The sequence below is a fragment of the Ciona intestinalis genome, chromosome 1 (assembly GCF_000224145.3).
Source record: "Ciona intestinalis chromosome 1, KH, whole genome shotgun sequence".
NCBI classification, from domain to species: domain Eukaryota; kingdom Metazoa; phylum Chordata; class Ascidiacea; order Phlebobranchia; family Cionidae; genus Ciona; species Ciona intestinalis.
The window spans coordinates 6,072,659-6,085,230 of record NC_020166.2 but is presented as its reverse complement, the minus strand read 5'-3'; the positions used below and the strand labels follow the sequence as shown (position 1 = coordinate 6,085,230).

The following is a 12,572-nucleotide window of genomic DNA, read 5'->3' as shown; positions in this document are numbered from 1 at the left end:
TTCCCCACTGTTTTAACGTAGGAATCAAACGTAACAATACGCATTCTATGACGTAATAATCCAACCTTGGTTTAATTCATAACGGCTGATGTGGAAAATACGGTGACGCAGCACGATTTCGCGCACTTTCAAAGTTAATTTTCGACACGAACGCCCGAGTTTTTTCAAAAAAAAATTATACAATGAGTATCAGTGAGACCTAAGGAACATTTTGAAACCAAAATTTCAGGTGGCCACCAGCTAAAGGATTACCTCCACATTAATTTAATATCTCATATTTTCTCCACAGAAACGCCCAACACATACAACTGTGGTTTAACATCACAAACTCATTATTTTACTACGCTGTTCTCTTATTTGCTGTTCTGTTCACTGTGAATTCCTTGGTGGACTTTATTCAAGCTGTGTCCTCAACAATTCCAACTGCTCCTTTGTATTTGTCACCAGCACAAAAACGATTAATGGGCATCAAAAAATCAGGTGAATGCCTTAATATTGAGTGCTTTTTATTTAATATGTTATTTCAGTTGGACAAAAGGTGCAACCTTAGGTAAATATATGTAATATATTGTGTGGGCAAAAATAAACAATCCAATCTAGGTAATCCTTTAGCTGGTGACCAGTGAAAGTTTTTGTTTCAAAATGTTTCTTAGGCCTCCGGGATACCCACCGTTTAATTTTTGCATAAAGTTTGGTGTTCGCGTTGAAAATTAACTGCACAAAAACATGCTTTGTCGCCATAATTCTTCTGATTTGCTAAGGTTTTTTTTACGTCACATTAGCGATATCTAATGTCACAAAGAGCGGTATACTACGTACATTAAGTCCAATTATAATATTGTTTTTCACACTGTTTTATGCTAATGAAATCCCTAACCTTTAACCCCAAACAAATAACGTAATTTGTAACATCGAAATTGCCTTTCAAGTCTAAGTAGAATTAGTTTACACATAGTGTACTGTAAATGCATATTTCTATCTACCAGCTAGACACCATGCGTTTCTAGTTTAACCTTTGTTTGTTTATTCACCAGATCCACGATTCACATCGTGTGCACAAACTCCAAAACTGATTTCCGATAGAAAGATCTCACCAGGACGAACTTTCAGTTTAACCAATTTAACAAACAAGCCAAACCAACAGCAAACCAGCACTCCCATACAATCACATTCTCCATACATTACCAGGTACTTTATTTAACGAGGATCCCATAAGCAGTGGTGCAGCCCGAAAAATAATGGGATGGTTTAAAACGCAGCTCAAGGACCCTATATTACTTAATATGCTATCGGTGCCTATAAGTAAACAGCATAGGACCATAGGTTACTTACAAGACTACCATAACTTTTATAGCAACACCTGTTATTTTGTTCGTTTATTCCCAGACACACCCCTTCCCCAAGCCCAAGTCCAAGCTCCTCTTTTCACACCACAGTAGCTGCACAAGGATACCAAGCTAATATTGGTGGAGGTTCACCTTACAATTCAAGACTATCAGACTCACATAATTTCACTCATATGGTGGGTCAGGTAGCTGTCGATGGTAGTTTTAAACAACTTCAGTTTAATATACAGTGTGAATGTGAACATATAACAAAAATATTATCAAAAAATATCACACGAGTTTTGCTTGCAATCTTTTTACGAAAGTAACTATTAGCCCACTTATTTTTGGTTGTTTTTTGCCTAATTTTTTTTTTTTTGATTTATTCGATTTATCATTAAACATCCCATAATGTTCGTAGTTTTAACTCCATATTTGAACATTAGGGTCACACACACACATGTTGCTTTTTGTCTATGGCCTTACAATCAAGCAAAGCTAAATACAATGTTATGGTTCAACCATATGGTTGTAACCGTAAATTCGTAATTTAGTATCATCACTTATCAGCCTAAATTTTGTAATAAAATCTAATAATAATTCCAGACAACTCCAGTATCAGGAATTTTTGATGGAGGAAGTATTCTTGACTCATCGGGTGGAAGTCCATATTTACGCCATCGTAGATCTCCTTTCGTTAGTTCAACGTGTAAGTTTTACAATTGTTTAACATAAATTATTAGTTTATATTTTGAAAAGTTTAGTTTCAAAAAGTTAATACATTCTTCTATAAACAGTATCACCTGATGATTATGGGAGTGACCAGAAAAAAGTTTCAAACTACAGAAGAAGTCAATATGAGAAAGAGCGATGGCAAATGTGTAAGTTCTTCTTATTAAGAACAAGATTTGTTCCTTTGTGTGCATTTTAGTTAATGTTTGGTGGGTATTTACATTTTTGATTTGTTTTCAAATTTTAAACAAAGGACTATGTCTAGGGCCTATAAATATAATTTTTCTAAAAGGCACAGTCGGTATATCTGGTAGACTGGTATTCTTTAGTAATCTAAAGTGAAATTTCTAGATGGTACTGATTCCTCAGTGAACAACAGTTCAAATTACTGGGGATACAACCAAAGTGTGCATGAATACAGTGGAGAGCTAAGTAAGAATGTTTATCAGGTTAGTGAAATTGCATGTATGACTAACTTAATGTTAACGACAGTTTACTAATATATTTAATCAGCTCTCCACAAGATCACCGATATCTCCAACTCAAAGCAAAGATAGTAAAGCTACTGAAGTGAGTTGGCAGACGTATCCTTCTAGTGTTTGTTTACACCTATATATTTCACAGTATTTTTTTATATATTTCATTACAAGTTATAACCATTTTTGTGAAATAAAAAATGGCTAATCCCACAAACTGTGTCCTGTTAAGTTAACAAAATACTACATTACATTTTCAAAAAAAATCTATATATATATGTGTGTGTTTTTAACCAATTTTATATTCTTTTACTTTTATTATTTATTCTACTATATATTTTCATTTTCATAAATTGTTATTTTGTATTATTTCAGTTCTCGAAATATTGGTCACAAGCTGGTATTAGTTCCGACTGCATGTTTGAATGTGCTGGTAAATTAAGAAGATGGATTTCACTCACTGTCATAAGTGGAGTTGTGAAAGAAATACAAAAAATAAACCTTCGACTTAAAAAGCTGGGATGTCCTGAGATTCAGGTAAAAATATTTTTTAAACTTGTTAAATTTCAGTATCCAATACTACAACTATCATTGTGTTTTTGTGCTTTTGGTATTACACACCCTGTAAACAATCTCAGTTTGGTTAAATTGTTATTGACTGGGAGTGATGGGTCAACTCTACGCTAAATTTTAGGTCACCTGGTATATTTCGGTAAGATCTCACAAAAAAAGAATAGACTATGTATGTGATATTATTAAAATAATTTTTGTCATTTTTAAAGAAAACTAGAAACCACAGTCTGGTGCTAAGTATGAAGATACCTGTGTCTTCTGCACCAAAATATTACTATATTATCATTTCTGCACTTCCCAATTTTCTCAAATTCTAAATTTTTATTTGTTAACAATAACATAACCGCAACGTAAATATTTCAAAATATGTTTGTATATTTAGATAGGAGAATCGAGCTTAAGTGCGTTAAAGCAGATACAGATGAGCAAAACAGCTCAGATTCCGTCGCTAACATGGATCATGCCATATTTGGAGCTGACCAACCATCAAGAATATTTGGTGGAACGTTTGAAAAGTATGAAATAACTTCTACATGTGGCTAAAATATTAAACATAATTTATAAATTTTAAAGTGCTTTTGTGAAACTAGGTTTAAACAACTTTTTGTGATAATACAAAAAATGATTAAGTTTTTACTGTAACACTAAAAGGGTCTAGCAATCCATTTAAATCCTGCCCCATTTTTGTGTTAAGACCAAGGAGTTGAGAAGTACTAGTCTTTACCACTTCTACAGTATATACTGTATGTAAAAATAGCCATTTTTTCTTATTACATGCTGTTTCCTACATAGAAAAGTAAATGACTTATTTGTTCACCCCATGATTCAGCAGAAAAACAAAATTTTCCGAGCGAGTACTTTTAAATCTTTACTTAACTGAAACATAAGCAAACTCAACCATAAACTAAAACAGCTTTGGGTTCTGGAGGTTACATGAGTGAGTTCTGTTGGAACAAAGGAGGATCGGTGAAGGGAAGAGCATGGGCTGATGATCTTGTAACTGATGCTGAGTTGGTGATGCATATGTTTTGTTCCTATTTAGATTGGCATCTTCCCGCACATCCAAGGTGTGTTATGTTACAAATACAAACATTTTTATACTATAAGGTGAAAAAATGTTGCCATTTTCTTATATTCCCTTCTACTGTGACACTGGTAAATGCACATTACAGTGGTGTCCAGTGGTGCAGCCAGGGGGATTCGGGGGTCGTGACCCCCCCTTTTAAACCAAAAATTTTTTTTTTTTTAATAATTAAAAAAAAGTATGTTTTGAACCATTTTTTGATTAAAACCTCCCCTCCCTTATTTTTTTCTGGCTGCGCCACTGGTGGTGTCCCTTATTTTTTATAACTCACGCTGGATATGGAGTTAAAAATATACAGTTTTTTGTAAGGCTAGCATTTTGGATAACCCTAGTGACAAGTGTTGCAGCATTGATATTTATTTAGTTTACTACTAGTACTAAATATCCATCCCAACCCATGCATTTCTAACAAAATGTCAACAATATCTAACTCAGATACCCTGATGGAAAAACATTTACTTCTCAATACTTTGTTCGAACACCGGATAAACCGAAACTACAAAACTTGACCGAGCACAAAATGCTTCTTCATCAAAGCAAACTCAACCCACCACATTATCAACTGGTTACCAAGGAAACCACATATGACATGCCACCTGTAAGAACAGCCCATTATATAATATACTTATATCTGATGCTCTCGCAACATTAAACAGTTTAAAGATTCAATATAAGATGTCTATTTACAAAAAAAGTATTTTTGATTTCAATTTTAAGCGGTCTACATATTTTTTTTGTGCAATTTTTTACTAAAATTGACCATGATAGGATTAAACAAAATTTTAATTTAAATCGTTATTTTTTCTTGTTTAATTTTGCGGAACTGAAATGTATGCTCATTTTAGGGGCAAATCTGGGCATAAAGCCTCAATTAATTTTATAAAATGAGTTATAGTTATGTACACTCAGAATCTTGTTGACATACTAATAACTTATTTAAATTTAAGTATAGCTTATTACAGGGTATTTACAACCATATACATTACATTGATCACAATGTCCATGACACTATGTGTGCCTTGTAAACTTAACACCTGAATATATAAATACATATCCGGCCCTTTTGAATGACTTATGATTACGAACCTTAAATATTGATTGACCTTATATAAGTATTGTAAAAATTCCTAACATTTCAACACCTGTTACTTGTTTCAGGGTCGCCATAACCTTTTCTACACTCTCCTGCTATTTCTGCACAACATAAAGTCAAAAGAAGGCTGCATGTTGGGGTAAATATACCATTTTGTTTAGGATTTGTTTTTAAAAGCATTAAAAAAACCTGGTTTTTCTTTAGTTTGGTCAAAAATTAAAATGTTTTCAATTTGGCATCTTAATTTATCTCCTACTTAAAAACAAACTTTATTTGTATACCTAAACATCATGATATCTGTTTAAAAATATTTTAAATGTTTTTTTGGTTACCATATTTAACCTGTGCATTCGTACTAAGCCAATTGTAAACACATAAACCCCAAGTAGGATCTTGTTTAAACCGACTGGTTTTTTTAAACGATTAGAACATTACTTTTTAGCATATGTACAGAACTTTACCTGCTCTCTATCATTAAAATTTTAAAGGTTTTCATTTGTTATACTTAATGCTCGCTTAAAAATGTAATTGTGGTTCAATGTCATTAAACATATTCCTTATGACATGGTATTCGTATGCCTACCTCCCGCCCGCTTTGTTGTCTTGCTGTCGTATTATTATTTACTGCTCCCAAGTCGGTACACTTTGTACCATGTATGCGGTACAATGCATACACCGACGTAAACATGTCGCATTCATTCGTCTCAATAGCACGCAAATAAAACTGTCCACGCACAACCGCACCTTAAAAGTAACGTCATAAAATGCCAACGTTTGATCATAAATTCACAGCTTTAAGACGGCTCAAACCTCGACTGTGTCTAATTAAACCGCTTTAATTGTGGCAAACTTACGACCTTCGCAGACGGAATTGGCTTGGTGGCGCCCTTGAGCAAGCGAGTGAAATATACGACCCGTCGTTCCATGTTTGCTTTTTTGGCTTTTGTCCTTAGTGACATCACGTTTGTGGCTCGACCCGGTTTAACAATTGTCGTAATATTTCATCTATTTAAAATCCCCGCGATTCAATATTTGCCTTTATTCAAATAATAACTTTACGCCGGCTATCACTAAACCTCCATGATTTCATGATTAGAATGCCAAATTCATAATCGTGGCACTTAATAAAGCTCTCACTCGCTGAAATAACGGTATAAATTTCGTGGGAACCACAGTTAATTTCCACCCAGAACCCGTGATCAGCCCCAGACTGTACCGAGGTTAACTAAACACGTCACCGCCAATTGCCCGACGTTGTGACGCAGTAATTCCCGTGTAGTGGTCTAGCAATTGATGTCCGGCCGCCTTCCAGTCGTGCGGTAATTTGTTTTCCTTGTACAGCAACTTGTGTTTTCCGCTGTGTTTATCGTACGCACCGCATATATAACATACGTAAAAGTGTTTGCATACGTCACGCTTTGATGTCGTAAGCTTGTTTTACTCAATCGTCGAGCAAAGGTCGTCGGCAAATGCTTTTTATAAAGTATGACGCACAAACAGTCCCTGTCTCTGGACCTGGCCGCCCAACCGCTAACAGAATAAACGGAAGACAAAGTAAGCCTACGCATTATTCCGACGTTTGGTATGACGTAACCACGTCCACAGAGACTTGTTCTGACGCAAATAGCACGTACTTGCCTTTTGAAAGTTAACAGTTGAATTATGTCAACCGGACACCAGATCTATCTGTCAACTGACCCCAACTAAGTGCATTACCGCGATCACGTATGCGTTTTAGCCTATATCACAATGCTTCTGCTCAATACATTTAGGCCATTTTGATTTCATTTACCTTGAGTGACTATATAACGGTCACTGTCGATAACAACAGCGAAATAAATGGCGTGCCAGACACCCTGATAAAGTATGTTCAACTTATGTATACAATCGTACAACTAAATCCCAGCTTCTCTTATCAGGCCTGTCAACCTCGGTCTTTCCGGCATCAACATTCTCAATGTGCTGGATCCAATACACAGCAGTTCTGAGATCCAGCAGAAGAACTACCACGCCAGCACCTCTAAGCCATGACTCATTGTCCAACTATTTCCAAATGTCTCACTCCCCACTTTCGGATGTAGTAATAAGGAATTACGAAACCGGTCTCTCAACCCTGTGGCACACGCTCACGCAAGCGACGTGGAGTAATATGCCGCCATAGCGGACAAAATCGCTGATTTTCAGACACGAAATTGTGTCGCCTTTATACCATTAATAAAACTTTCTTGATGTGTAAAACTATAAAGTATATGTCGGAATTTAGTTTAGATTTCTTGAGTCCAAATACCGAAATTAACTTGGTATACTAGTACCGCGTGTGGTCGGGAAATACTACACTACATTCGCCGAAACAAGCAAATCATCTCATGCTTGTCGTTTATGTTCCCAACGAACGTGGTGCTGTGATGTCATTTCTTTAGCACGCCGTTCCATATTATGACCGCGGAGCCATGTTTGTGCTCTGTCGCGTGTCTCCCCGGCCGAACTTGGTCAATATTTATTCAAGCAATCCCAATTTTGATTGCTAGCTAATGGGCTAAGAGGCGACTTCCTCTCCACTTGCGGTCGACCACCATGAACAGTAGAAGAACATTAAACAGTGGTTAGCGCGACCTGCTGTACGCACCGGTTGTCGTTCCGTCAAAAACCACAGTTTGTATCTTTTGTGAAACAGAAACTTTACAGGTAGTACAGGATAGCCGTTTGCAGTAATCGAATATATCGGCATGAAACAACTGTATAGCCTATATGGCTAAGTAATGTTTGCAGTTCTTTGATTTCCGGGTAGTGAGCATGTTGTTGAGCTTAGCAGTCAGCAAGTCTAATAAAGTCCAATATTTGCGAACTGGTGTTTGTTGTACTGAATCTTACACGGATGCACTGGAAGATAATATGATAAGCATGTTTGAGTAGCGAGTCCACCTTTGTTCGTAAAGCATAATATATGAAGTAGGGTGGGCGCTCTATAGGGGTCGTAAGGATACGGTTTTATAATTTATTGAATGTTCTTTGTTTACTATCAAATTGGAAAAAAATGAAAAGGTGTCCCATCTCCCCCCACCCTATATTGCAAAAGAAATTCAGCTTTAGTAAACCTAATGCATCGAGCTTGTTCTGTATGGCACAATGCAAACGTATACGTAAATACATCGGCATTAATCCAAACCGTTTGAAGAAATAGAGCTTGAACTGGCCCTCATGTCCCGGAGGGAAGTCCCAATTTGATCCATGGTCGTTACACCAACTTAACAAATACCTGGCCGAGTCATTTGCCCGACCCATGGGATATTGATATCGCCAAAGATGAGATGAACGTTTCTCCTTCTATTTGCGCTTGCGGGATTAACTCTAATTACACATTTGAATGCCGTGCCATTGTGTAGCTACTGAACTATGTTTGTTATAACCGGACTGGGCGAAAATATATGAGAAGTTTAAGTTTTGTTGGAAAGCGATTGCGCACTGCTAAAATTAGTGAGGGCAGTGGATTACAGTCAAGCAATTGCGATAGCAGCTACTCGTTCTAATCAAGTTAAGCAAACTCAATGAAGTAGATGCGCTTTCTCGAACCGGTTCGCACTGATCCTTTAATGGAGTTTTATTTACAAGGTCCAATAAAGCGTGATCCGGTTTTTCTCCAGTATGTACTGGAATAACTTACGTAGCAGCACCGCAGTAATTTGAGGCTAATTTGAGGCCAACCTACCAGCATGTTTATAAATAGCAAATGCATTAGACTAAAGTTTACATTTGTGTGTTGCACGGAGCAGAGATACATCAACTTGGTTAAAATTCCAGCGATCACTTGGAGTGAAAACTGTTTTCCGAACCTGACATTCTGCCGTTGCGACCTCTGCTGCGGTATTTAACCACAGCTTAAACTTCAAAGCAATCTCCCTGATCAGTTTGACGAATTCCGAGCCAATAAAGTTACAGCTGCCTTCAGGATTGTAGAGAACTTGATATCGGTTTATTGTCGGTTTCGACTTGCCACAAACAACAGTCTCCGTGTCAAAACTCCCTGTTCTTCGACTGTTGCGGTTTCGGTGCCTTTCTCCTGGATATTCCGTTGGAAAAGAATGAAGGACTTCATTTGCTTGCTATTGTTACTGCCTTTTACTGACGTGCGCGGTTGGATTAGTCTGTTAACTTTCAGAATTGTGAGTCGAATCTTAAAGTGTGCTTAGTATAATGTGTTGTCTTTGCAGTACCCAAGGGTCTAACACTCATACGGAAACCAAGCGATAGGTTTGTCCAAATCCGCCGCTTCAATGGCAGCTATTGATTCAGCGCGTGGGACAACAACAGTTAACTACTGCCTCAACACAGTTTCCAGGATTTCGTGCGAAAAAGGTTAAGCGTACGCCGCGAAGAAATTCTGGCCTCGCTATAAAACGTGAGGCGCATTGCTGGCCGGTGGATCTGCGGCGGTCGGATCAATTGAGTAAACTATGCTGAAAGACAGAACACCGTTTCCCGTCAAGTTTTACTCAATTTCCCGTTCTCGTGCTTGTCAGAAGGGATTTCGAGTTGGTTAGTGCGAACAGTAAAGCAAAGGAGCTATTTCAGTAACCGGTGAGGTGTCGAATAACAGGTATTTGCAGCAAAGTTACTGTATAGTTAGGAAAGCGGAAGCCAGCTATTGTACAAAGGTCGTTAACGGTTGACGTGTTAATCACAAGGTTTTCATACAAAGGAAATTGCAACTTAGGCCAGTCTTAAGTGCCGCGCTTCGTGTACAAAGTGCGTTGTGTTCATTTAATAACTGTTCATTCGCGGTAATGTGCTAAGGAAACGGCGGTTAAGGGCGGCGCTTGTTAACTAGCTACTTAATCGCACCAATTAAACTCAAGCGGCCACTTAAGGCACAAAAACCGCGCTGGGTAGAGTTATTGGCCGCCGCGTGTGTGGTTTTTGTACCGTTAAAAGGCAAGTTTGTCCGGGAAGCGTAGTGTATGTGGTTTTGCCGCGCCTTGATTCTGCCCGATTACCGGTGCTTAAGCGTAAAAGGCGCACTCGCTCAAAAGATTCTAAACCCTAGAAAGGAACGTTCATGGTTAATGTCGACCTTAGGCGAAACTTTTTTCGAAAGTTTTTCTCATCGTTATGACAGGCATTGGGAGATTTGTATATAACCTCCCGCCAGAACAAATAATTCTTATTTTGTAAAGTAATGTACAATTGAAGTTTTTAGTTAAAATTTAGTCGAAAAGCTTGGCAGCCAAATGAGTAGTGAATATACGAAAACAGGAAATTCTAAGTAAGCCCTTGTAGTTCGGATTTGTTTACGTGATCTGTTTACTACAGGTAAGCCAATCAGCTTATAGAGGAACGTGTCCAATATAGAATTTTCCAATTTACCGCTAACTTCCATTGACCGTGAACGTATACAAAGGCCACGCTGCATCCTTCGAAAGTTTCCCTTTGGCGGGAAGCGATTCGTAAAGATGTCGCCCCGTTTAAATGGGAGGCAGGAAGTAAGAAAGACTTATCAGCTAGACTGCCATTGGGTCGGGCAACTTAATATCGATCCGCAGCTGTTTATTCATGCGCACTCGTTACTGTGTTTGTCAATTTCTTGACTCGGACTACTATATTGAGTTTGAATTGACAGTGACATTGCCGAAGCTTGTTGACACAACATTTTTACTGCGCCATGCTGGATTACGTCGGTGTTTGGCGTGTCACGAAATCGTTGCGTCCATCGCCGCAAGGTAAATATCATTCTGGCAGAAGAGAGCAAATATGGGCGAAACGCGCTCTAAATTTACGATGCCTGTCTATTGACATTATGCGAAACATCTGTAGTAATGTAGGCGTTGGGAAATGAGCTGCGGAGTGAGGAACTTGTGTTGCGGTATCATTCACACTGGCGTCACTGTATTTGAATAGCTGCCCAGAACGCGGCAATAGTTCAAGGTAATGTAGATTTTCGCGTGCGATTTCATTTGCGAAATATTCACTGCGCTATATCTTGACAGTATGATGTAGTGGAATGCCCATATAAGACGTATGGCTGTTGCCATCTCTCTAAATATATTCGCACAACAATGGCACCGGACGCCCGTCATTGTTACCTTGGTCGTGCTGATGTCAGCTACAAATTTGGAGTCGGGGGTCCCAACAATTCAATAATAGGAAACTATCAAGCCACTAGTTTTCATATCTGAGTAATGGCTTGTCAAGATATCAGACAGGCAGCAATAGCTTGCTTGTAGAGGGCCACTTGGCTTTAACAAGATGACGCGCGTGGAATCGAAGGTCTCCTAATGTCGCACCCAAAGTGCGCGAGGCAGTCATCCAATATTGGCGTCATCAGCTATACATTGGCGTAGGTGCGTTGCTGTTTGAAAGTACATCCCAGACATATTCTACATATCGGCTAGTCACGGCTATTTTCGGCAGAAAATTGTTTGAACTGTTTCTTGTTTACCAGTTGCGACCGAGATCTTTGGACAGAGATTGCGTAATTTTAGTTATGCAACGGCGAGCGTGCCAAGGTCTTTTAAGAGTCGACGCAAGGATCTCCGAGCTCATATGTTGATTCTGCTTATCTCGCATAAACAAAGCGAGAGAGGGTCGCTCAGTGTCACCACGGTAGCTTGCAAGTGATATTCTTTTGTGAGCTCTTCAATGTGATAGCAAGAGTTTGTATCGCGGTGTTTCGGCGCCCTTTGATTCGAGTGCTTTGGTGTTCTCGTGTGTACGAACTTTGTAAGCTCTTGGCACGCACTGGAACATTGGGTGTCGAGTTTTCAAACGAGATAGTGAGATCATGAATTATAGCGATTTCGTGAGTGGTGAAAGTAGGAAGCCGAGGCGTGGCTGAACCTTCTTTTATATTATTTATTATGTTTTTTTTGTTTTGTTTGTATGATCGATTGTATATTGCATTTTATAATTCATAATTATCCAAAACGTTAATTATGTAATTTAAGAGTTTTGATAACTAATTTGTAGACGTTGCTAAATGCAGCAAAACTGTAGCAGCCTTTTTTAACATTGGTTCATTCCGATTGTCAGTGGTAATATAAAACTCCATGTGCCTATATGGCCGGGTTCAATATTTGCCATTTGGGAACCGGCAAACCGCTCAAGTTTCCCCTCCAAACAAATCACAGCTCACGTTATCCGAATACGTTCCCTCGTCATAAGGCTGAGTTGTTGAAATTCCTGCGGTTGGTCGGAATACACTTGGACCATGGCAACCAAGGAACGGTTGCTGTGTATTGTATAAATATAACCGATTTTTTCGCTAGGCTAAGTGGAATTCTTTTGCTTGCAGGTTA

At 38.3% G+C, this 12,572-nt stretch overlaps 1 protein-coding gene across 2 annotated transcripts in view; it reads left to right on the top strand.

Moving 5' to 3' along the window:
• LOC100176709 (transmembrane protein 209) overlaps nucleotides 1–7,895 on the top strand; it is an 8,651-nt gene extending 756 nt beyond the window's left edge. Inside the window, exons 2-14 of one of the 2 annotated variants that reach the window (XM_026834566.1) lie at nucleotides 290–480; nucleotides 1,035–1,188; nucleotides 1,387–1,531; nucleotides 1,932–2,034; nucleotides 2,123–2,206; nucleotides 2,409–2,506; nucleotides 2,571–2,627; nucleotides 2,909–3,070; nucleotides 3,489–3,621; nucleotides 4,020–4,173; nucleotides 4,626–4,788; nucleotides 5,349–5,422; nucleotides 7,203–7,895. In XM_026834566.1, coding sequence (XP_026690367.1) covers nucleotides 290–480; nucleotides 1,035–1,188; nucleotides 1,387–1,531; nucleotides 1,932–2,034; nucleotides 2,123–2,206; nucleotides 2,409–2,506; nucleotides 2,571–2,627; nucleotides 2,909–3,070; nucleotides 3,489–3,621; nucleotides 4,020–4,173; nucleotides 4,626–4,788; nucleotides 5,349–5,422; nucleotides 7,203–7,314 — 1,630 coding nt within the window. In that variant the 3' untranslated portion in view covers nucleotides 7,315–7,895. The remainder of the gene's footprint in view (nucleotides 1–289; nucleotides 481–1,034; nucleotides 1,189–1,386; nucleotides 1,532–1,931; nucleotides 2,035–2,122; nucleotides 2,207–2,408; nucleotides 2,507–2,570; nucleotides 2,628–2,908; nucleotides 3,071–3,488; nucleotides 3,622–4,019; nucleotides 4,174–4,625; nucleotides 4,789–5,348; nucleotides 5,423–7,202) is intronic. The other variant, XM_002131993.4, reaches the window with a different exon arrangement.
• Nucleotides 7,896–12,572: the final 4,677 nt, after the last annotated feature.